The sequence below is a fragment of the Pongo pygmaeus genome, chromosome 15 (assembly GCF_028885625.2).
Source record: "Pongo pygmaeus isolate AG05252 chromosome 15, NHGRI_mPonPyg2-v2.0_pri, whole genome shotgun sequence".
NCBI classification, from domain to species: Eukaryota; Metazoa; Chordata; class Mammalia; order Primates; family Hominidae; genus Pongo; species Pongo pygmaeus.
Genome location: NC_072388.2, coordinates 50,675,539 through 50,700,514, shown reverse-complemented (window position 1 = coordinate 50,700,514; position 24,976 = coordinate 50,675,539). Strand labels below are relative to the sequence as shown.

Sequence of the window (24,976 nt, the reverse complement as noted above, 5' to 3'; positions counted from 1 at the left end):
AATCTCAATCTGCATGATAAGTTAGGAGGAAGGACACCTGGCTTTCAGAAACCTCATGTAGTCCCACTCCACTTTTGGCCTTGTGAAAGGCTGCAGGAGTGTGTTGCAAGCTCGACTTCCACCCTGAGAAGAATTCAAGCAGGTTCTGCTGCCAGTGCAACCCTCCAGGTGCCAAAGACCATCCCCTGGGTGCACCTCCAGGTTGCAGAGGGTCTGTGACCAGGAGCCCCCACCCCCCCATACCTGTGAAGACACCTATATGAGGAGATTCCCCGGTAGGGCCCCTCTCCCTTCACCAGAAGTGGAGAGAGCCTGTTAGTGTCATGCCAGCCATTGTAAAAGGCCATCCCCAGGGTCCTGATCACTGCCACCAGCATCATTACATGCCACACACATACATCAAAATTAAACAAACATGAAAACTGGATGAAAAAGCATTCCACTGTTTATTATAAAGTTGGATATGGTTTTTCTAACTAGTCTGTCATTCTGAGAGATGGAAAAACTTAGAAGAATTTGTCCTGCAGTGAAAATGCCCATTCTTTTTTTTTTTTTTTTTTTTTTTGAGGTAGCAGTAAAAATTGTTAATAGTTGCTCCAGCTGTCCTGAGGCAGCCCTGTACACGAAGCCTCCTGTGTCCCTCTGTGTTGGCCCAGTGAACCCGGTCCACACCATGGAACCTCCTCTGTGGCTGGGCCAGGGCCCTCTGTGAAGAAGGGCAGGCCGGCCAAGGGCTGCAGACAAGTGCTTAAGTGTTTCCGCGAAAATGAAGATTGAAAGATGGCTCAGAACAAGTGCAGAGGAGAATTTTCCATTTTTGTTACGAACTCCTAGTTAGGACAAGTCTCAAGTCCTTTGGCAGGGCATTTCTTTCTTTCCTCTGATGTATCCCCACCCCATTTTTCTTTCTATTAAGGACATGAGAAAAGTTAAATACAAACAAACAAAAAAATTAAACGGAAACAAAAGTGAGATTTAAAAAGACTTCATGTTAAGAATCCTTTAGCAACTATCAAACCTCAGTTAACAAATCCATGACAAAATGAGCTGATTCAAACGTGGCCAGCCTCCACCCTCGTGCTGTGCCCTGAGGTGCCAGCAGACCTCTTTGTGGTCTGACTCTCCATGGCAGGAGCTTCCCGGCAGAGTGTGGGTCCCAGAGGAGGCCATGGACTAGAAACTATTTCTCAAGTGTGGGCGCTCATCCACCTTCCTCTCACTCAGCTGGGAACCTGGTTAAAAACACTGATTTCCAAGCCCCTCCTCTACCTTCTGAACCAGAAACTGCATTTTTAAGCCAGCTCACTCCTTCAACTCCTCCAGACCTCTGCCCAAATGTCTCCTTCTCCCGAGGTCTTCCCTGACTATACTGTTTAAAAGAGCCAAGTGCGCCTGCCCTCTCTCACCCTCTTGTCTGACCCTGCCATATTCCTCTGCACTTCAGTGATTCTGATGCCCCCTCAATTTGATGGGATTTAGAGCCAGAAGATTGTTTAATCTCTGTAGGCCTCAATTTTCTCATTTATAAAATGGAGATAACATCTTCTTACTAGAATAGGAAGAAGTGCACGAAAATACACTCAAAGCCGTGATAGGAAGGGACATGCAAATGACCACCGAAAAGAAAAAGTGCCACTTTTCCTCGAATGTGTTCATTACACATCTCATCTAGCTGGGATCCAGATCTTAATTCCCAGCCTTTAAGAAGTTCAGCCTCTTTGAGTTTCACTGCAATTCCCATAGAAATTTGAGCAGTCACGTTGGCCAGAGGTCTGGCTTTTCTCTCCCTGGATAAATAGCTGCACGTGGGCTCAGCACCGTTCTATATCCAGGTCTCCCCCTTCTTCAGGGAAGGGCTATCTGGCTGCTGTGCGTCTGTATTACCTTCACTAAAGAATCTTCACATTGTATTCTTGTGGATGATGCCCAAGTGGGCCGTAAGCACTGAGCTCGGCTTCTCAGATGGCCAGGAATGAGCACGAGAGTATTTCCTAACATTCTACCCACCCAGGAGCTGCTAATTGGTCAGATTAAATTTGTTAACGACATTGATGAGCAACACCTAGCTCAGAAATCCAAGGCTTGTGAGTATCCCAAGCCTTCTATCAACACCAATTGGTGTGAGAATCACTTGCCGGGTGGCTAAAGTGTAGATTGCTAGGATGCACCCAGAGCGTGGAATTGGTAGGTCTAAGGTGGACCCTCAGAATTTGCATTTTTAACAGAAACCTCAGGTGATCCTGATGCAGTGGTCTTTGGAATCCACCGGGAGAAATGCAGCTCTCCGTGTGAAGGACTGCATGGTGCTGTGCTGAGGGTGTAAGTTGTTATTCACCCCTTGGTAAATTTCCTTGACACCTCATGCTGTTGTCAGAACTGAACCCCACAAACCTGCTCCTCCTCAGTCTCCCTATCTCAGTAACTGGCAGCTCCACCCTTTTGGTTTCCCACATCAGGACTGAACATCATCCCACATCCAATCCACCAGCAAACCCTCTCGGTTCCACCTTCGGAATATCCCAGACCTGGGCCCTTCTTATCCCCTGTACCAGCACTTCTTACCACCAAGGGACCAGCTCCTGTCTGATTTACTGTAGTCGGAGCATGTTACTCTTCTGCTCAAAACCCTCTAGTGCTTCCCATCTCACTCAGATGAAAGCTCAAATCCTTCCTGTGATCTCTGAGACCCTGCATGAATGACCCAGGCCACCTCTTCTCTCACCATCCCTCCCACATGCCCACACACCCCTCCTGCCTGACACAGCACCGTGCCTGCCCTCATCTGTGGGGTTCACTCCCTCACCTCCTCCTGGCCTCTGCTCAGTCACCTTCTCCTGAGGTCTTCCCTGACCACGCTGTTAAAAAGAGCCATGTACGCCTGCCCCCTCCCACCCTCTTGTCTTTCTCTGCTGTATTTCTTTGCACAGTTCTTACACATCCACCCCACTAAGTAATTTACTTGTTTATTGACTGCTGCTGGGGAGAATGTAAGCTTCAGGATGTGAATGTTTGTCGTTTGCTCCCTGCCATGTCCCCAGTTTCTAGACTAGGGCCAGGTCTATAGTGAATGCTCAGTAAATATTTGTTGAATTAGTGAATGAATGAACAAAAATTGTAAGAAGCATTTACCTTTCACCTAACAAGCTGCCATTGTAAATGGTAAGTGTGCAAACCTGTGTGTGCACTTGGGTATGAAGGCAGGCGTGGAAGAGGGATTATAATGGAGACTTGCCTTCCCCCGGATTAGGGGCTGATCCATCTTCTTTCCGTCATGTGGCTGGTTATGAAGCTGGAAGAGGGTGTATGTTCTTGGCTCAGTAAGTACCATCCTAAAAATACAATATTCCACAAAACTGTTTAAAAAGACTCCCAGGTTAGCTTAACAGTAACTAGTTAACCCATTGTAATTATAGTTTAAATCTCATAATAGCCTTTCATGGGAGCCTGCTGATTGTTATAATTTCTTTTTTTATAATAGAAAAATGTAGTACAGCTTCCAATCTATTTATAAACCTTTGCACAGTTGCACTTGTAAGTTGCTGGCTGCATCGCCCTGCCTCTTTTTACTTAGATAAAAGCTATGACTCCACCTAGTTTAACTCTCCATATCTATACTGTGTCTCCTCCATCTTCTCTCTCCTTGTTTCATAATTCAACCTTAGAATAAGAACTGGGTTGCAGAATAAGGCTTCACAAAATAACTGAAATAAGATACAATCTGAGCCTGTTATTTCCTTAATTTGTGGGCAGAACAGCGTGTAGAGTTTGGATTGATTTTTATCTGAATATTCTGAAAATGGTTGCTTTTTTTTTTTTTTTTGAGTTGGAGTCTCTCTCTGTCACCCAGGCTGGAGTGCAGTGACGCGATCTTGGCTCACTGCAAGCTCCGCCTGCCAGATTCATGCCATTCTCCTGCCTCAGCCTCCTAAGTAGCTGGGACTACAGGTGACCACCACCACGCCTGGCTAATTTTTTGTATTTTTAGTAGAGATGGGGTTTCGCCGTGTTAGCCAGGATGGTCTCAATCTCCTGACCTCGTGATCCACCTGCCTCGGCCTCCCAAAGTGCTGGGATTACAGGTGTGAGCCACTGTGCCCAGCCAAATGGCTGTTCTTTGGACCTGTAGCAGATTGCCTTTTTACTTGGTGTTCAGAAGTACATTAAGAAGAAATGTGACTTCTGGCAATGCAGGGTGAGGAAGAGGTGTTCTACTTATTTTAGAGATGAGGAAGCTGAAAGACACAGTTTGCACAGTTTCCACAAAGCCCCTGAGGGAGGGCTGAGGTTGAGTCCTAGAGCTTGGCGCTTTCTGCAGCCCCTCATTCCTTGAGCTCTGGGAGAAAGTCCTGATGGCCCTTAAGCCATGAGCACACTCGTGAGTGTGTGCGTCCCTCCAGTAGCTGCTTCCTTACACTTAGTTGTGAATTTCTGAGCTGGAGAAACCTGAGATTTTGACACATCCAAGTTACATTCATTTCTTTTTACTCCAAATGTTTTTTTCCCTTTCTTAAACTAATAGACAGTGATACAGTTTTCTTCACAGCCATCCATTTTATCATGATCTATCCTGGGTTTTTTTTTTTTTTTTTTTCCTGCCTTGAGTTTTATATCACTTTTCTGTTTAAGTTAAGCTTGTCACTTTCTTGTTTAAATAAAGTTGAGTCATGCCTAATTTTCTATTTTTATCAAACTGGAATTTCTTAGCCAAGTCATCAAGGCCTTATACTAAATCTTGAGTCATAACTTCATTCCTACTATGTTCTAATCAGATTTTCCACTTGAACCTACACTGTCTGTCCTGCCAACCCTCAGCTTGCTGCTTTCCCAAGGATCTGCAGGCAGCGCTCCAGTACTGTCCAAAAGTTAATGCCGCTGCTGCTCCTCTCATTTCTTACCTGTGCTGTTTTTCAACATGCTGTAATATTCATCTAGATAATCTTCCCTGCTTGCTTCTACCATTAAACCCAGTTTATAAAGTATGACTCGAATTATACTTGAAGTCTGTGCTGATGAACCCCGGACACGTGATCATCCCTAATCTAGTGCTCATGATCTCCGTACTTGGGTCCCACTGAAGGGGTCGTGGAGAGTAGCAGTTAAGATTCTCGAGCTAGATGTCCTCGGTTCAGATCCTACCTTTGCCACTCACTGCCTGTGCGACTTCAGGTGCTTTAGTCTACTGTGCCTCAGCTTTATCTGCAAACAGAGGTTAAAAAATTGTCCCTGGCCAGAACGGTGGCTCATACCTTTAATCCCAGCATTTTGGGAGGCCTAGGTGGGAAGATCACTTGAGCCCAGGAGTTCAAGACCCAGACCAGCCTGGGCAATGCAGGGAGACCCCCTCTCCCCCAACCCACCCTACCAAAAAATAAAGCAGGCAGGTGTGATGCATGCTTGTGGCTGCGGCTGCGGCTACTCAAAAGGCTGAAATAGGAGGAAGTCACTTGAGCCTGAGAAGTTGAGCTTGCAGTGAGCCGAGATTGCCCCACTGCTCTCCAGCTTGAGTGACAGAGCAAAACCCTGTCTCAACAACAGCAACAAAAAAAGTCCCTGCTACCTAGGGTTGTTGTGCAAATTAAGAGTCGTTGGCCGGGTGGGGTGGCTCATGCCTGTAATCCCAGCACTTTGGGAGGCTGAGGCGGGTGGATCACGAGGTCAGGAGATCAAGACCATCCTGGCTAACATGGTGAAACCCCGTCTCTACTAAAAAAACACAGAAAATTAGCCGGGCGTGGTGGCGGGCGCCTGTAGTCCCAGCTACTCGGGAGGCTGAGGCAGGAGAATGGCGTGAACTCGGGAGGCAGAGCTTGCAGTGAGCTGAGATCGCGCCACTGCACTCCAGCCTGGGCGACAGAGCGAGACTCCGTCTCAAAAACAAACAAAAAGTTGTTAAACGTAAAGCTTGTATATGTTAAGCGCTATTTAAGTGTTAACTTTGTTATATTTTTATTTGCTGATGGAGGTCTTTATCCTGGTGACATTGTTACCTATAATGCTATGTCTCATTGGTTCCTTTGCTTTCTGTTCTCCCTGGGAATACTGGGTAAAGACTGATCTTTGGATTTCTTCCTCCTCTCCCATCTACTCCTTTCCAGATAGACCTGGAACACAACTACCACTTGGTTTTTCCTAAGAGTAGGGTGGGTGTCCTCCTTCATGCCAGCATCAGTGTCTCACACTAGAATTCCATGCCATCCTTGCTCAACAGCATGCTCCTAGAGTCTCCAGCCAACTCCACCTCCTGGGGATGTGGAGGCAGAGGTGTGTGCAGCCACTTGGCCTCCTGGTGGCCATGCTTGGGATTGGCATATTCCCTAGTGCCCTGGAGAAAGCACCCTCCTGTCCATCAACAACCCCCGCCACACCCTACCCCCTTGGCTATTTCCTTTATGAACTATGGCATTTGCTCCAGTTTCCCCATTTCTTTGCAGCACAGATGGCCCTCTTCTTTTAATGGGCAGAATAAGTAGGAAATGGAAGAAGCAGCTGCCAGAGCACTGAGGTTATCCTAGTCCTCCTTAATTCTTGGAACATCTGCGAGTGGGGCCCAAGCTGTCTGCTATTGCGTGGAAATCATGCTTGTACCATACCCGTCATAGTTAAACCCTGCCAAGGGCATAGGGCATTTTAATAGCTTGAATCCCTGTTGCTTTGCCCTCCTCTGTCCCCTTCTTCCCATGCCCTTTCTTTCAGGTAGGTGCGTGTGTTCTTTAAGACCCTTCCCTCAAAACAATCTTGGTAGTGAGACCAGCTATTATCTTTTTTAAGTTCAGTGTTACCTAAAAGAAGGATGGTTAGACATAAGACATTTGTTAGCTTCTCTATTATGTCTTCCTCTCAGGATGTGTTTAGGTTAAACCATATAAAAGCGCTGATATTTAGCCCTTTTTGACCCACAAAAATAGTGGTTTCATGAAGTTCAACCTAACATGTACTTACTGATTTGCTTTCATTTTACTGCACTCAAACCCACGGGTGCAGCCTGGTCTTAGTTCACTAACTCTTCAATGAGACCCAGCCGGGAGCAGTAAGCAATTCTTCTTGCCAGCAGACAAAGCAGGTTAATTCCCTTGGGTTGAATGTTATGCCAGTCTCTTAAACATCAAAAACTGTTTGTTATGATCTAAACTGCTTCTATGGAGCAGATGCTGTGTCCCTGATGCAGCAATGACATTGGAATCATCTAGTCTTTTTAAGGCAAGTTTGTTTTATTTTTCAGTCTTCACGTATAATGCTGCCAACAAGGAAACCTGTGAACACAACCACAGGCAATGCTCCCGGCATGCCTTCTGCACGGACTATGCCACTGGCTTCTGCTGCCACTGCCAATCCAAGTTTTATGGAAATGGGAAGCACTGTCTGCCTGAAGGTAATTGACTGGGGCTGGGAACTCCTGTGTGTCTATTCCTGCCGCTTACCTGTTTCCAGCTACTGCTTTATGGACCAAACATCTCCACTATTTAAATCAGAGTGCTATCAACTTGCAGGTGCTCAATAAATGTGTGAGGAATGAACTGGTTTGGGCTGATTCCCAATTTGAGGATTATCCAGAAATGCTTCCTTCTGCCAGCTCATTAGAGCCAAGTGTAGTGGAGAGAAGGAGGAGGGGAGAAAACAGACTGGAGGCAGGACTGTTTCATAGATGGATAATTGGTTGGTTAGGAAATCATTAAAGCGACTTGCTAAAGAGTGAGTTTTGAAAGTTGTCAATGGAATAATTATACCTGTGTACACCCATCTCTAGCCAGGATGACATCCAAGCCTAACTGGATTTGCTGTCTTTTAGGGGCACCTCACCGAGTGAATGGGAAAGTGAGTGGCCACCTACACGTGGGCCATACACCTGTGCACTTCACTGATGTGGACTTGCATGCGTATATCGTGGGCAATGATGGCAGAGCCTACACAGCCATCAGCCACATCCCACAGCCAGCAGCCCAGGCCCTCCTCCCCCTCACACCAATTGGAGGCCTGTTTGGCTGGCTCTTTGCTTTAGAAAAACCTGGCTCTGAGAACGGCTTCAGCCTCGCAGGTGAGTAGGGCCTCTGAGAAGGCCGTTAGTCAGCGTTGCTTTGGCAGTGGTGCTCCTTGGGGCAGTGTCTTTAGGCCTTTACACAGTGACAGAGGAATCACTTGTTTAATGTACTAGAGCCACATGTGTGTAGTTTTCTGGCCAGAGGTTGTTGGGAATGGTTTGACCTCACATCACTGATTTTTGAAAGGCAGTAATTTCGTCTAAATGTTCTCCCAGCTGTTCTGAGAAACAGGGTGATTCCATTCAGAACATTCGTGTCCTCTTACCCCAATTTGTTGAAGCATATTTGTCAGGCTTTTTAAATTATGCACAGATCTGTCAAATGCAAAAATGGTACTTGGGGCACCTGGGGATGATTTTACTTCATGGGGAAGGGATGCCCTTCTCCCAGCTCCATAACCTACAATAGTATAGGCCGGTGCACCCCAGACTTGAACCTGCACACACATCACTTGGAGATCTTGTCAAAATGTAAATTCTGGTTCAGCAGGCCTGGGGTGGGGTCTGTGATTTTGCTTTTCTACCAAGCTAGGAGGTGAGGTACCAGTGTTGCTGGAAAGGCCACCCGTCGACAACAAGGATTTAGAAGATACTTTTTGGATTCTCACCTTCCCACCTGAAAACTTGTTTCCTAGAGGTTTTATCTTTATTGCATGAAAAATAGTTTTGTGAGAAGTTCTTTCTCCATCTTTAACTGCAGAGCTCAGTAGCTGTTAATAGGTTCTTGCCTTTAATCAAAATTTGAATAAAGCCCTTGGGTCAAAAGTAGATAAAATATGGCACACCTGGATAAATTTGTATTTCAGATAAACAATTTTCTAGTATAAGTATTACCCACATATTGCAAGAAACATACTTATCTGAAATTCAGACAAAACCCTGAATGTCTTAGGTGGTAGTTTTTTTGTTTGTTTGTTTTTTGTTAGGTTTATTTATTTGTTTTTTGCTAAATCTAGCAACCTTAGAGAAAAGTCAAGGACGTTCCCAAAAGTATTTCTCACAGAATACAAGCTTGTTCAAAGAGAAGCTGGGTGAGGTAAGGCAGGATGAAACCATATTCTTCAATGGAAAAGTTTGGGAACTTATGGAATCAACAGCTGATAGTGCTTACTCTCAGATATCAGATAATCTCCTGAGGCACGATCTCCAACAGCAGTAGAAATTGGGAGGGGGAAGTGTGTACTGGTAACTGTTTAAGCAAGACCTCTTTTCATCCCTGTGCTGAATGTTTTTCATCTCCAGGTGCTGCCTTTACCCATGACATGGAAGTTACATTCTACCCGGGAGAGGAGAGGGTTCGTATCACTCAAACTGCTGAGGGACTTGACCCAGAGAACTATCTGAGCATTAAGACCAACATTCAAGGCCAGGTGCCTTACTTCCCAGCAAATTTCACAGCCCACATCTCTCCCTACAAGGAGCTGTACCACTACTCGGACTCCGGTATGTATAACCAGTCTTCACATCTGTAAAATGGGGATTATGCCCATCTCACAAGATAGATACAAGGCTTAAATGACTTACATGGCATGTCCTTAGAACAGTGCTTGGAACATAAAATGAGCTCTATTATGTTATTACTCTTATTGTTACCATGAAATATATCGTGTAAGTGAGCAGAATGGCTGCTATACACAAGAATATCTATATCCCTACCTAGTATTTTCAAATAATAAAATAAATAGCAACATTGTCCATGGGGTGGGTAGGTATGGTATAATTATATACAGTTTTTAACCATCCTACTTTCTGCAACATGGAAAAATAGTGATTATTGGAATTTATATTTATCTCAACCTTGTTTCAGCTGATGAGTTCAGGCTGCTTTAAAAAAAAAAAATCACAGAAAGAGGCCAGGTACAATGGCTTATGCCTGTAATCCCACCACTTTGGGAGGCTGAGGTGGGTGGATCACCTGAGGTCAGGAGTTTGAGACCAGCCTGGCCAACATGGTGAAAACCTGTTTCTACTAAAAATACAAAAATTAGCAGGGCGTGGTGGCACCCTCCTGTGATCCCAGCTACTTGGGAGGCTGGGGCAGGAGAATCATCTGAACCTGGGAAGTGGAGGTTGCAGTGAGCCGAGAGTGTGCCATTGTACTCCAGCCTGGGCAACAGAGCAAGACTCCATCTGAAAAACAAAACCAAAAAACACAGAGATACTATAATTTATTATAAGACTAATGCTAGATTTGGAGTCAAACAATAAGAATTTATATCCTGGATTTGCCATTTAATGTCTATAGGGAAAGGCCTCTTAATATCTGAGAATGTATTTTCTCTCTTTAGCATGGAACTAAAAATACTTTTTCCTTTTTTTTTTATTATTATTATACTTTAAGTTTTAGGGTACATGTGCACAATGTGCAGGTTAGTTACATATGCATACATGTGCCATGCTGGTGTGCTGCACCCATTAACTCTTCATTTAGCATTAGGTATATATCCTAATGCTATCCCTCGCCCCTCCCCGCACCCCACAACAGTCCTCAGAGTGTGATGTTCCCCTTCCTGTGTCCATGTGTTCTCATTGTTCAATTCCCACCTATAAGTGAGAACATGAGGTGTTTGGTTTTTTGTCCTTGTGATAGTTTACTGAGAATGATGATTTCCAATTTCATCCATGTCCCTACAAAGTACATGAACTCATCATTTTTTATGGCTGCATAGTATTCCATGGTGTATATGTGCCACATTTTCTTAATCCAGTCTATCCTTGTTGGACACTTGGGTTGGTTCCAAGTCTTTGCTATTGTGAATAGTGCTGCAATAAACATACATGTGCATGTGTCTTTATAGCAGCATGATTTATAGTCCTTTGGGTATATACCCAGTAATGGGATGGCTGGGTCAAATGGTATTTCTAGTTCTAGATCCCTGAGGAATCGCCACGCTGACTTCCACAATGGCTGAACTAGTTTACAGTCCCACCAACAGTGTAAAAGTGTTCTTTTTTCTCCACATCCTCTCCAGCACCTGTTGTTTCCTGACTTTTCAATGATGGCCATTCTAACTGGTGTGAGATGGTATCTCATTGTGGTTTTGATTTGCATTTCTCTGATGGCCAGTGATGGTGAGCATTTTTTCATGTGTTTTTTGGCTGCATAAATATCTTCTTTTGAGAAGTGTCTGTTCATGTCCTCCCACTTTTTGATGGGGTTGTTTGTTTTTTTCTTGTAAATTTGTTTGAGTTCATTGTAGATTCTGGATATTAGCCCTTTGTCAGATGAGTAGGTTGTGAAAATTTTCTCCCATTTTGTAGGTTGCCTGTTCACTCTGATGGTAGTTTCTTTTGCTGTGCAGAAGCTCTTTAGTTTAATTAGATCCCATTTGTCAATTTTGTCTTTTGTTGCCATTGCTTTTGGTGTTTTAGACATGAAGTCCTTGCCCATGCCTATGTCCCGAATGGTAATGTCTAGGTTTTCTTCTAGGGTTTTTATGGTTTTAGGTCTAACATTTAAGTCTTTAATCCATCTTGAATTAATTTTTGTATAAGGTGTAAGGAAGGGATCCAGTTTCAGCTTTCTACATGTGGCTAGCCAGTTTTCCCAGCACCATTTATTAAATAGGGAATCCTTTCCCCATTGCTTGTTTTTCTCAGGTTTGTCAAAGATCAGATAGTTGTAGATATGCGGCGTTATTTCTGAGGGCTCTGTTCTGTTCCATTGATCTATATCTCTGTTTTGGTACCAGTACCATGCTGTTTTGGTTACTGTAGCCTTGTAGTATACTTTGAAGTCAGGTAGCGTGATGCCTCCAGCTTTGTTCTTTTGGCTTAGGATTGACTTGGCGATGCGGGCTCTTTTTTGGTTCCATATGAACTTTAAAGTAGTTTTTTCCAATTCTGTGAAGAAAGTCATTGGTAGCTTGCTGGGGATGGCATTGAATCTGTAAATTACCTTGGGCAGTATGGCCATTTTCACGATATTGATTCTTCCTACCCATGAGCATGGAATGTTCTTCCATTTGTTTGTATCCTCTTTTATTTCATTGAGCAGTGGTTTGTAGTTCCCCTTGAAGAGGTCCTTCACGTCCCTTTTAAGTTGGATTCCTAGGTATTTTATTCTCTTTGAAGCAACTGTGAATGGGAGTTCACTCATGATTTGGCTCTGTTTGTCTGTTACTGGTGTATAAGAATGCTTATGATTTTTGTACATTGATTCTGTATCCTGAGACTTTGCTGAAGTTGCTTATCAGCTTAAGGAGATTTTGGGCTGAGACAATGGGGTTTTCTAGATATACAATCATGTCATCTGCAAACAGGGACAATTTGACTTCCTCTTTTCCTAATTGAATACCCTTTATTTCCTTCTCCTGCCTAATTGCCCTGGCCAGAACTTCCAACACTATGTTGAATAGGAGTGGTGAGAGAGGGCATCCCTGTCTTGTGCCAGTTTTCAAAGGGAATGCTTCTAGTTTTTGCCCATTCAGTATGATATTGGCTGTGGGTTTGTCATAGATAGCTCTTATTATTTTGAGATACGTCCCATCAATACCTAATTTATTGAGAGTTTTTAGCATGAAGCGTTGTTGAATTTGTCAAAGACCTTTTCTGCATCTATTGAGATAATCATGTGGTTTTTGTCTTTGCTTCTGTTTATATGCTGGATTACATTTATTGATTTGCGTATATTGAACCAGCCTTGCATCCCAGAGATGAAGCCCACTTGATCATGGTGGATAAGCTTTTTGATGTGCTGCTGGATTCGGCTTGCCAGTATTTTATTGAGGATTTTTGCATCAATGTTCATCAGGGATATTGGTCTAAAATTCTCTTTTTTGGTTGTGTCTCTGCCAGGCTTTGGTATCAGGATGATGCTGGCCTCATAAAATGAGTTAGGGAGGATTCCCTCTTTTTCTATTGATTGGAATAGTTTCAGAAGGAATGGTACCAGTTCCTCCTTGTGACTCTGGTAGAATTCGGCTGTGAATCCCTCTGGTCCTGGACTCTTTTTGGTTGGTAAGCTATTGATTATTGCCACAATTTCAGAGCCTGTTATTGGTCTATTCAGAGATTCACCTTCTTCCTGGTTTAGTCTTGGGAGGGTGTATGTGTCGAGGAATTTATCCATTTCTTCTAGATTTTCTAGTTTATTTGCATAGAGGTGTTTGTAGTATTCTCTGATGGTAGTTTGTATTTCTGTGGGATCGGTGGTGATATCCCCTTTATCATTTTTTATTGCATCTATTTGATTCTTCTCTCTTTTCTTCTTTATTAGTCTTGCTAGTGGTCTATCAGTTTTGTTGATCCTTTCAAAAAACCAGCTCCTGGATTCATTAATTTTTTGAAGGGTTTTTTGTGTCTCTATTTCTTTCAGTTCTGCTCTGATTTTAGTTATTTCTTGCCTTCTGCTAGCTTTTCAATGTGTTTGCTCTTGCTTTTCTAGTTCTTTTAATTGTGATGTTAGGGTGTCAATTTTGGATCTTTCCTGCTTTCTCTTGTGGGCATTTAGTGCTATAAATTTCCTTCTACACACTGCTTTGAATGCATCCCAGAGATTCTGGTATGTTGTGTCTTTGTTCTCATTGGTTTCAAAGAACATCTTTATTTCTGTCTTCATTTCGTTATGTACCCGGTAGTCATTCAGGAGCAGATTGTTCAGTTTCCATGTAGTTGAGCAGTTTTGAGTGAGTTTCTTAATCCTGAGTTCTAGTTTGATTGCACTGTGACAATCAAACTAGAGTTTATAAAAGAGACAGTTTATTACAATTTCCATTCTTTTACATTTGCTGAGGAGAGCTTTACTTCCAACTATGTGGTCAATTTTGGAATAGGTATGGTGTGGTGCTGAACAGAATGTATATTCTGTTGATTTGGGGTGGAGAGTTCTGTAGATGTTTATTAGGTCCGCTTGGTGCAGAGCTGAGTTCAATTCCTGGATATCCTTGTTAACTTTCTGTCTCATTGATCTGTCTAATGTTGACAGTGGGGTGTTAAAGTCTCCCATTATTATTGTGTGGGAGTCTAAGTCTCTTTGTAGGTCACTCAGGACTTGCTTTATGAATCTGGGTGCTCCTGTATTGGGTGCATGTATATTTAGGATAGTTAGCTCTTCTTGTTGAATTGATCCCTTTACCATTATGTAATGGCCTTCTTTGTCTCTTTTGATCTTTGTTGGTTTAAAGTTTGTTTGATCAGAGACTAGGATTGCAACCCCTGCCTTTTTTTGTTTTCCATTTGCTTGGTAGATCTTCCTCCATCCCTTTATTTTGAGCCTATGTGTGTCTCTGCACGTGAGATGGGCTTCCTGAATACAGCACACTGATGGGTCTTGACTCTTTATCCAATTTGCCAGTCTGTGTCTTTTAATTGGAGCATTTAGCCCATTTACATTTAAAGTTAATATTGTTATGTGTGAATTTGATCCTGTCATTATGATGTTAGCTGGTTATTTTGCTTGTTAGTTGATGCAGTTTTTTCCTAGCCTCGATGGTCTTTACATTTTGGCATGATTTTGCAGTGGCTGGTACAAGTTGTTCCTTTCCATGTTTAGTGCTTCCTTCAGGAGCTCTTTTAGGGCAGCCCTGGTGGTGACAAAATCTCTCAGCATTTGCTTGTCTGTAAAGTATTTTATTTCTCCTTCACTTATGAAGCTTAGTTTGGCAGGATATGAAATTCTGGGTTGAAAATTCTTTTCTTTAAGAATGTTGAATATTGGCCCCCACTCTCTTCTGGCTTGTAGGGTTTCTGCCGAGAGATCAGCTGTTAGTCTGATGGGCTTCCCTTTGAGGGTAACCCGACCTTTCTCTCTGGGTGCCCTTAACATTTTTTCCTTCATTTCAACTTTGGTGAATCTGACAATTATATGTCTTGGAGTTTCTCTTCTCGAGGAGTATCTTTGTGGCATTCTCTGTATTTCCTGAATCTGAATGTTGGCCTGCCTTCTAGACTGGGGGAGTTCTCCTGGATAATATCCTGCAGAGTGTTTTCCAACTTGGTTCCATTCTCCCCATCAGTTTCAGGTACACCAATCAGATGTAGATTTGGTCTTTTCACATAGTCCCATATTTCTTGGAGGCTTTGCTCGTTTCTTTTTATTCTTTTTTCTCTAAACTTCCCTTCTCGCTTCATTTCATTCATTTCATCTTCCATCGCTGATACCCTTTCTTCCAGTTGATCGCATCAGCTCCTGAGGCTTCTGCATTCTTCACGTAGTTCTCGAGCCTTGGTTTTCAGCTCCATCAGCTCCTTTAAGCACTTCTCTGTATTGGTTATTCTAGTTATACATTCTTCTAAATTTTTTTCAAAGTTTTCAACTTCTTTGCCTTTGGTTTGAATATCCTCCCGTAGCTCGGAGTAATTTGATCATCTGAAGCCTTCTTCTCTCAGCTCGTCAAAGTCATTCTCTGTCCAGCTTTGTTCCATTGCTGGTGAGGAACTGCATTCCTTTGGAGGAGGAGAGGCGCTCTGCTTTTTAGAGTTTCCAGTTTTTCTGCTCTGTTTTTTCCCCATCTTTGTGGTTTTATCTACTTTTGGTCTTTGATGATGGTGATGTACAGATGGGTTTTTGGTGTGGATGTCCTTTCTGTTTGTTAGTTTTCCTTCTAACAGACAGGACCCTCAGCTGCAGGTCTGTTGGAGTTTGCTAGAAGTCCACTCCAGACCCTGTTTGCCTGGGTATCAGCAGCAGTGGCTGTAGAACAGCAGATTTTCGTGAACCACGAATGCTGCTGTCTGATCGTTCCTCTTGAAGTTTTGTCTCAGAGGAGTACCAGGCCATGTGAGGTTTCAGTCTGCCCCTACTGGGGGGTGCCTCCCAGTTAGGCTGCTCGGGAGTCAGGGGTCAGGAACCCACTAGAGGAGGCAGTCTGCCCGTTCTCAGATCTCTAGCTGTGTGCTGGGAGAGCCACTGCTCTCTTCAAAGGTGTCAGACAGGGACATTTAAGTCTGCAGATGTTACTGCTGTCTTTTTGTTTGTCTGTGCCCTGCCCCCAGAGGTGGAGCCTACAGAGGCAGGCAGGCCTCCTTGAGCTGTGGTGGGCTCCACCCAGTTGGAGCTTCCCGGCTGCTTTGTTTACCTACTCAAGCCTCAGCAATGGCAGGCGCCCCTCCCCCAGCCTCGCTGCTGCCTTGCAGTTTGATCTCAGACTGCTGTGCTAGCAATCAGCGAGACTCCGTGGGCGTAGGACCCTCTGAGCCAGGTGCGGGATATAATCACCTGGTGTGCCGTTTTTTAACCCCGTCGGAAAAGCGCAGTATTCAGGTGGCAGTGACCCGATTTTCCAGGTGCCGTCTGTCACCCCTTTCTTTGACTAGGAAAGGGAACTCCCTGACCCCTTGAGCTTCTCGAGTGAGGCAATGCCTCGCCCTGCTTCAGCTCGCACACAGTGCGATGCGCCCACTGTCCTGCGCCCACTGTCTGGCACTCCCTAGTGAGATGAACCCGGTACCTCAGATGGAAATGCAGAAATCACCCATCTTCTGCGTCACTCACGCTGGGAGCTGTAGACTGGAGCTGTTCCTATTCAGCCATCTTGGCTGCCAGATCCTAAAAATGCTTTTTCTATATTATGTGGTCAATGTGTACAAAGCGTGATGTGTTCTGTGAAAATACTACCTGCATGCAGGATGCTGCTTCCATCACAGTTGCTGTTGTGCAGCACAGCAATCCAGATTGAGTTGTGCGTTTTCTCTGACCCCTGCTGCTCCTATGCTGAGAGCTGGCAGCCTGGCAGGAGATGTAGGGAAGACAAGGGGAAGCAGAGACCTGGGCTGTGAACAAAATGGTCAGGGTCCGGATCACTGACCTGAGCTTGACTCCTAGACTCAGATGGTGAGAGACAACCCTTTCCTTTCTCTGGAATCCTTCAGATTTACTGAAGTGCGAGGTGTTGGAAGTTGTCACTTCTGTGAAATGTAGAGGATGGATTGATTTAAAATTTAGGGTGTAGAGTCAAACCAATGTGAGTTTCAGTTCCAGCTCTACCATGTAGCAGCATTGACTCTTAGGCTACTTAACATTTGTGAGCCTCTGATCACATGATTTAGTGCCCACCTCACCAGGCTGTTGTGAAGAATAAATGAGGCAGTATGTATAGAGCACTGTTGGCATGGCTGGCACTTAGTAACACTTATTCTTTGTGTATAATAACATGGACAATTGTAGTGCCTTCTCCCTCTCAGCACTGTGGCTTTGCATCCACTCAGGTTTTTGGGATTTCCTTGCAAATTTTTTCATGTAAACTCAGGAAGTTCCCAAGGGAACACGCTCCAAGAATTAGATGAAAAACTCTGCAGAAAAATCCACCTCACATGAAAATCTCTGTATTTAATGTTTTTAAAAAATTACCAATGTGTTTATTGCAGCTGTGACCTCTACAAGTTCCAGAGACTACTCTCTGACTTTTGGTGCAATCAACCAAACATGGTCCTACCGCATTCACCAGAACATCACTTACCAGGTGTGCAGGCACGCCCCCAGACGCCCATCCTTCCCCACTACCCAGCAGCTGAACGTGGACCGGGTCTTTGCCTTGTATAATGATGAAGAAAGAGTGCTTAGATTTGCTGTGACCAATCAAATTGGCCCAGTCAAAGGTAAGGTTTCCTTTTTTGTTGTTGGGTAAAAATGTCATCCTTTTAAGTAGAGTTAGAATGATTCACAGAAGTTACTAAGGGTTACCTAGTGCCATGCTGTGTTACGTGCTATGTATAAGGATGAATAGAGCAGATCCTTGCCCTTGAGTTGGAAACAGAGGCAGAAAAGAGTTTTAGGGCAGGGAACAGTGTCCCTGCCAAAGTCAGTAAATAGAGCATAGTATGTGAAGCTGGTTTATAGCAATACCCAACTGTGTGTGCCAATCAGGAATATACCTGTGAACAAGGCAGACTGGAATTAGGAGGGAGAGCAATGCTGACAAGTATTTGTTACAGTGTGATAAGAGCAGGGCACTGTGAGTCTAGTTTGAAGATTCAGAAAAGATGTCCCCAAGAAAGTGACATTTTAGCTAAAACAGATGAGAAGAATTTCATCCAAAACTAAGGTGGAACAAAGAGCTAGTATCTGGAAAAACCAAACATCATAGAACTTGATGTATAACCTCCCCCTCCATGATCCCCAGAACATTGTACTTAATGGTGAAAGACTGGATGCTTTTCCCTGAAGCTTAGGAACAAGACAAGGATGTCTGCTCTTGCCACTTTTATTCAATTCAGTACTAGAAGTTCTAGCCAGTGTGATTAGGCAAGAACATGAAATAAAAGCCATCTAAATTGGAAAAGGACAAAGTAAAATTAGTCTCAGATGACATTTTATGTAGAAAATCTCAGAAATTCACTAAAAACCTATTAGAACTAAAGAACAAGTTCGCAATGTTATAGGATATGCAAGATCAGTACACCAAATTGTATTTCTCTATAGTAGCAATGAGCAAACTGAAGATTAAGAAATTGTTTCAAAAAGAGATAAATTTTTAAAAAGAAGTGCAGGACTTGTACATTGCATCCCACAAAACATTTTTGGAAAAAAATTTAAGACCCAGTTAAATGGGAAGATGTTCCACATTCATGGATTGGAAGACTTAATACTGTTAAGATGTGAATACTTCCCAAATTGATCTATTAATTCAACATAATCCCTATCACAATCTCAGCTGGCTCTTTGCAGAAATTGGCAAGCTGATTCTAGAATTTATATGGAAATTCAAAGAACACAGAATAGCCAAAACAATCTTGGAAAAGAAGCATAAAGTCAGACTCATATTTCTCAAACTCGAAATCTAGAGTAATCAAGACAGTGTGGTCCTGGTGTAAGGATACACGTAAAGATCAAAGGAATAGAAGTGGGAACCCAGAAATACTCACATTAAAAGTCAATTGCTTTTTCAACAACAGTGCCGGGAGTGGGGAGGCATAGCATTAGGAGATATACCTAATGCTAAATGACGAGTTAATGGGTGCAGCTCACCAACATGGCACATGTATACATATGTAACAAACCTGCACGTTGTACACATGTACCCTAAAACTTAAAGTATAATAATAATAAAATTCTGATGCTTAAGAGACAAAACAAACAAACAAAAAAAAAAACAGTGCCAAAACAATTCAATGGAGAAAGAATAGTCTTTTAAACTATTGTTAACTATGGTGCTGGGACCACTGAGTGACCACATACAAAAGAATGAAGTTGAACCTTTTACCTCACAGCATATCCAACTCAAAATGGGCCAACAGACCTAAGTGTAAGAGTTAAAACTTTTAGAAGAAAACATACGGGTAAATTTTTGTGACTTTGAATTTGGTAATGGTTTCTTAGGTACAACACTAAAAGCACAAGCAACAGCAAAATAAACTGGGTTTCATCAAAATTTTAAAAGTTTTTGCTTCAGAGGACATTATTAACAAAGTGAAAACACAACCCATAGAATGGGAGACAGTATTTCAAATCATGTGATATTTGTTCTAGAGTATACGAAGTACTCTTACAACTCAAAAAAACAAGCTAACTAAAAGATGGGCAAAGGATCTACAATGACGTCTCTCCAAAAAGATATACAGATACCCAATGGGCATGTGTAAAGATGCTCAGCATCATTAGTCATCAGGGAAATGCAAAGCAAAACCACAATGAGATACTACTTTACATCATGTGGTTGAGTATAATTAAAAAACGGGTAATAACAAGTGTTGGTGAGAATGTGGAAAATTCGGAACCCTCATACATTGCTGGTGTGATTATAAAATGATGTGGCTACTGTGAAAAACAAAATAGTGGTTTCTCAAAGTGAAACACAAAGTTACCATTTAATGGAGCAATTCTACTCCTCCCTATATACCCAAAATAAATGAAAACGTAGATCCCCACAAAAACTTATTCGTGTATATTCATAGTGGCATTATTCATAATAGCCAAAAGGTGGAAGCAACATACATGTGCATCAGTTGATGGACACCAAAAAATATATACTGGAATATTATTCAACCATAAAAAGGAAGGAAGTACGGATAAATGCTACAACATGGATGAACTCTGAAAACCTTAAGTGAAGGTAGCCAGTGAAAAAGGACAGCACACTGAATGGTTACAATTATATGAAATATCCAAAATAGGCAAATCCACATACATAGAAAGTATATTCATGGTTGCCCAGGGCTAAGAGATAATGAGGGCATAGGGAGTTAATAGCTAAAGGGTACAGGGTTAATTTTGGGGGTGATGAAAATGTTCTGAAATTGATTGTGGTGATGGTTGTATAACACTGAATATACTAAATTGTTTAATTATATACTTTAAATGGATGAATTGTAGGGTATGTGAATTACTTCTCAACTGAAGGCCAGGCATGCTGGCTTATGCCTGTAATCCCAGCACTTTGGGAGGCTGAGGTGGGTGGATCACCTGAGGTCAGGAGTTCAAGACCAGCCTGGCCAACATGGCGAAACCCTGTCTCTACAAAATAAAACAAATATATATATATATACAAAAAAATTTAGCCAGGTGTGGTGACGTGTGTCTGTAGTCCCAGCTACTCAGGAGGCTGAAACAGGAGAACTGATTGAACCCAGGAGGCGGAGGTTGCAGTGAGCCAAGATTGTGCCATTGCATTCCAGCCTGTGCAACAGAGTGAGACTTTGTCTCTAAAAATAAAAATAAATTGAAGCAAACAGTAGTAGAAACAAAACTTTAAAACCATTCTCATCGGGCACAGTGGCTTACACCTGTAATCCCAGCTACTCTGGAGGCTGAGGTGGAAGGATCACCTGAGCCCAGCAGTTTGAGACCAGCATTGGCCACATAACAAGACCCCATCTCAAAGTAAGCAGTGGTTCTCAAATTTCAATGACCATTAGCCTCACCTGTGAAGACTGATTTTAAAATGTTCTAGGCATATCATGTCACAGAAAGACATGCAGGAAACTTAAAAGCATGTTGCTCTGTGAAAGCAGCTAGTCTGAAAAGGCTACATACAGAATCATTCTAACTGTGACATTCTGGAAAAGGTTACACTATAGAAAGTGAAAAGGATGCATAGGTGGAACATGGGATTTTTAGGGCAGTGAAACTATTCTGTATGATACTGTAATGTTGGATATAGGCCATTATGCGTTTGTTAGTCTATAGAACTGTCCAACACCAAGAGTGAGCCCTACTGCAGACTATGGGCATTAGTTAATAATGTGTCAGTATTGATTGGGGATAACAAATGCACCACACTAATGCACAATGTTAATAATAGAGGAAACTGCACATTTTGGGTGGGGGGATATGGGAGCTCTGTACTTTCTGCTCCATTTTTCTCTAAATGTAAAACCATCCTAAAAAGCAAGGTCTTAATTATTAAAAAATGTTTCAAGCAAGCCAGAGGATGAGCTTGTGAAGTCAGGGAACTCTACAGATGGGAAGTAACTTTGTCAGATCAAGGGGACATTTTAATTCTGAAAACCAGGTCATGTTTTCCCCTAGAATGTAAGAGCCACACCAGGAGAAAAAAACCATCTTCCTCATTCAGCCACTGTATTGAAACTGTTGAGCCCAGAGTTAGCTCCTCAGTGAGGTGAATCTGTAAGTGATACGCGGTTCTGTGCTTTGTTATTGGAGCTGAGGGCTCCTTAAGCCTCAGCAGGCTCAATAAAGAAGTGTTGCTTCAGCAATATGACAAGATTAAGGTACAAGGACTAGACTCTTTTCTAGGATGTGAAAGTGACTTGTAATGAGAATCCCCAGGTGCTTTGGTTTTAAGAAACTTGGTTGGGAATGTAGGCATTGGGTGCCCAGAGATTGGATTGTAAGGTAGCAAATGAACACATGAAAATGTGAGTTGCTTTTAGAGGAACATGTAAATTAGAAAGAGAAAGATTGCTGTAGTAGATTTCTCAAAGAGAGATTTAAACCTACTGGGGAGAATGGTCTTTACCTTTAAATGTCCAGGTCAGCCCTGTGTTGGGTGTAGGCATCTGATCTGTAAAAGCAACTGTTCATGAAATAATTTCCCAGGCTATGGAGTCCCATTCAGATTCTGAAACGATTTAGGAAAAAGATGTGTCTCTGGGTATATTTTTCCTACAGACCAAATGAGAGTAAGAAAGGATCAGAGAAAGGAAACTGGCAGGTACCAAGTAGCTTGTTTTCTTTAGAATTTTATAATTTTCCCTCCCACCCCAGTCAAATAATATTAAAGGATGGTTTACTTGGTGCTTAAAGGATGGTTTACTTGGTGCCAAGTACTGTTCTAAGCACCTTACATGAATTAACTCATTTAATCCCCACAATGACCTCTATCCAATGGTGGGGTGGGGGTGGGGTTATTTGTTATCCCATTTTACAGATGATGAGACTGAGGTATAGAAATGAAGTAATTTGCCTGGTCATAGTACGTGGTGAGCTGGGACTCAAACTTGGGCACTGGCTTCGGTACGCACACCCTTACCTCTCATGGCTCTGCTGTTCCACACTGGCCTCATGACTGCCTCATAATTTAGACCAAACTTTGAAAGAGGCAATGTGTGTCTTTTAAACCCTTTGTGTTTGAACCCTACGTGTTTGAACCCTACTTCATCCACCCACGCAGTACTGTTCATTCTACCTGAATAGGAGGGAAAAAAAGAAAAACAACAAAAAAGAAACACCCAAAAGTTTTTTCTTTCTCCTCTTGGTACACAGCAGTATCTTCCTAAGAACTGCTCACTTTTTCCAGAGGGAACTATCATCTGGTTGGAATTCATGTGAAAGAGCGCAGCTGTCCACACCTGATGTGGGTGTGGTGCGACTTCCCAGGGCGAGGATGCAGAACTGGGGTGTCTTTCCCAATGAGTAATCAGAACGTCTGTCCCTCGTTGACTTCTCAACCAGCAGTGCCACCCCCCACCAATTGTTTGAGCTTTAAGTGTGAGTTAGCTGTTTTTTGTTGTTGTTGGTTGGTTGGTTGTTTTGTGGGGTCATAAAACACGATCCAAAAATGCTTCCTGTCCTTCCACTTCACGGGTCCTTTTGGCAAGTTGAGGAGGCTCTGGGCAGAGGGCTGTGCAGTGAAGCTGAAGGGACTGTTCCTTTAAGGAAAACCGCTCTTCTCCTTGATTAAATGAGTAAATTAGTTCCAGACCCTCTGTTGGAGAGTCAAGCAGTTTAAGAGGGTGAGGGTGAAATAGAAAATGTCTTAAGAAGGATACTGTGTTCTTTACTTACTATAATAGGAGAAAAGCTTACAAGTCATAGAGAATGAGTCGTGAAATGGTTTTAGAAATGTATTTTAAAAATGTTTTGGGAAGCCAGGTTCAGTGAATGGGGCCCCATGCTCAGAAGAGCTCCATGCTTGGTTTAATGCTTTGCTTTGAACCATGGGCTCCACATTTTCATTTTGCACTGGGGATTGCAAATTATGGAACTAATCCTGTCAGTGACATACATTTTAAATCAGTATTGAGTAATTAGGGATACTTTCTTCTCAATTTTAGGTAGGATAATACATCCTGTCCAAGTTTGCAAGTCAACTTTTGAGCTGAGTTTTTTTTTTTTTTTTCATTTAATGCCTAGCAGGGTGGTAAGCTCTTGATGTCCATGTGAACACACTAATCTTTGCTGGAATGTGCCATGGTGAAATTTTGATGCTGGAAAGTACCGAATAAGAAGGCTAAGCATTAGTATTTATAAATCAAAACATGTTGACAATTACTTCCTGCTTTGGTGGGGTATGCCAGGCATTTTGTACAGAATCTTCCTAAAATGGAGAAATAATGATGGGGGATGATCACGTTCTTGTCTTACATTGGGTCCTAATGGATGAGGGCATGACCTTGTCCTTAGTTATAACCTATTGAGGACTGACTCAGGAACCTGGTCTAGGCTCAAGTGAACTCGGCAACCACAACCCCAGTGTGGTGCCTCCTTTCTATCAGCCAAGAGATCCAGAGGGACAGACTTCCAAGGATGTCTGCATGCTTCAGGGAGCTAGGCTTATGCTGACATAGTTCATCAGGTTTAAAAAGTGCTGGAATTATTTATTGGTCCTTTGTTTTGGCAAAGATTCTGTTACTCCAGCCAACAACATTGTGGTGAACTGAGGATAAACCCATAGCCCTCCTTATTTTCAGCGAATAATACGGGAATATTCCACTACAAGAACGCACTGTGGTGTTTCTTATAAAGTGGGATGGAAAGAGTTTACCAGAAAACAAGGCTGTCTCAGCCAAGGCATCCCAGCTCACAGCAGGCTACGAGAGGGCACTGGAAGAGCCATAACATGGGCAGTAGGGCGGGCACTGGGTAGAATGCCAGACACCCTGAAGGACTTGGGAGTGAGTCCAGTCTATGAGGTCAGCTGCAGCAGTCAGCACTTGGGATCTAGATTAGGAGTCACTTTGGGCAAATCTCCCCCCATAGCAGTGGGGTTGTGGTTGCCAAGTTAACTTGAGAGTATAGACCAGGTTCCTGAGTCAGCATCTGTTACAATGGAGAACAACAGGGTCATGTCCTCATTGAAGGCTCAGTATAAGACAAGAACCTGATTGTCTCCTGTTGTTATTTCTCCATTTTAATAGAAGATTCTGTACAAAGTGGGGTGGGAGACATGGGTCAGAAAGAGTGAAATGATAGAGAATCCAGGAGGAGGTGGTAAAATGGGTGGTACTGCCAGTGTCTGCCTACAGATGCCATGATGCTGGTGTCTGTGGGTAGTGAGAACTGGCGAGCAGGATGGGACTCAGAGGATGCTAAGCTGGCTATCAAGACAGGGCCTCAGGCACAGCAGTATGAGGCAGAAGCCTGAGTTATTACAACTTAGATGGAGCCTCCTTCGTAGCAGAGATGGCTCAGTGTAGAACCTGACAGGCTTAGCTGGGGCTCTGGAAATCTTTTGAGTCTAAGATTAGAGTTAATTCTAGGGACTGAGATTGAGCTAGAACCTCAAATAATGATGAACAGTGGCCCCACTGAGAAGGAAGAAGGAGTGCAGTCAGTAGAGACTGGGTAGACCTGCCAATGGGGAATTGCCTTTCAAATATGTT

At 43.0% G+C, this 24,976-nt stretch overlaps 1 protein-coding gene across 1 annotated transcript in view; it reads left to right on the top strand.

Moving 5' to 3' along the window:
• Nucleotides 1-24,976, top strand: part of NID2 (nidogen 2) — a 70,615-nt gene that overhangs the window by 19,327 nt on the left and 26,312 nt on the right. Inside the window, exons 6-9 of the mRNA XM_054447696.2 lie at nt 7,220-7,369; nt 7,787-8,032; nt 9,278-9,478; nt 17,342-17,572. Of these exons, the coding sequence (XP_054303671.1) occupies nt 7,220-7,369; nt 7,787-8,032; nt 9,278-9,478; nt 17,342-17,572 (828 nt within the window). The remainder of the gene's footprint in view (nt 1-7,219; nt 7,370-7,786; nt 8,033-9,277; nt 9,479-17,341; nt 17,573-24,976) is intronic.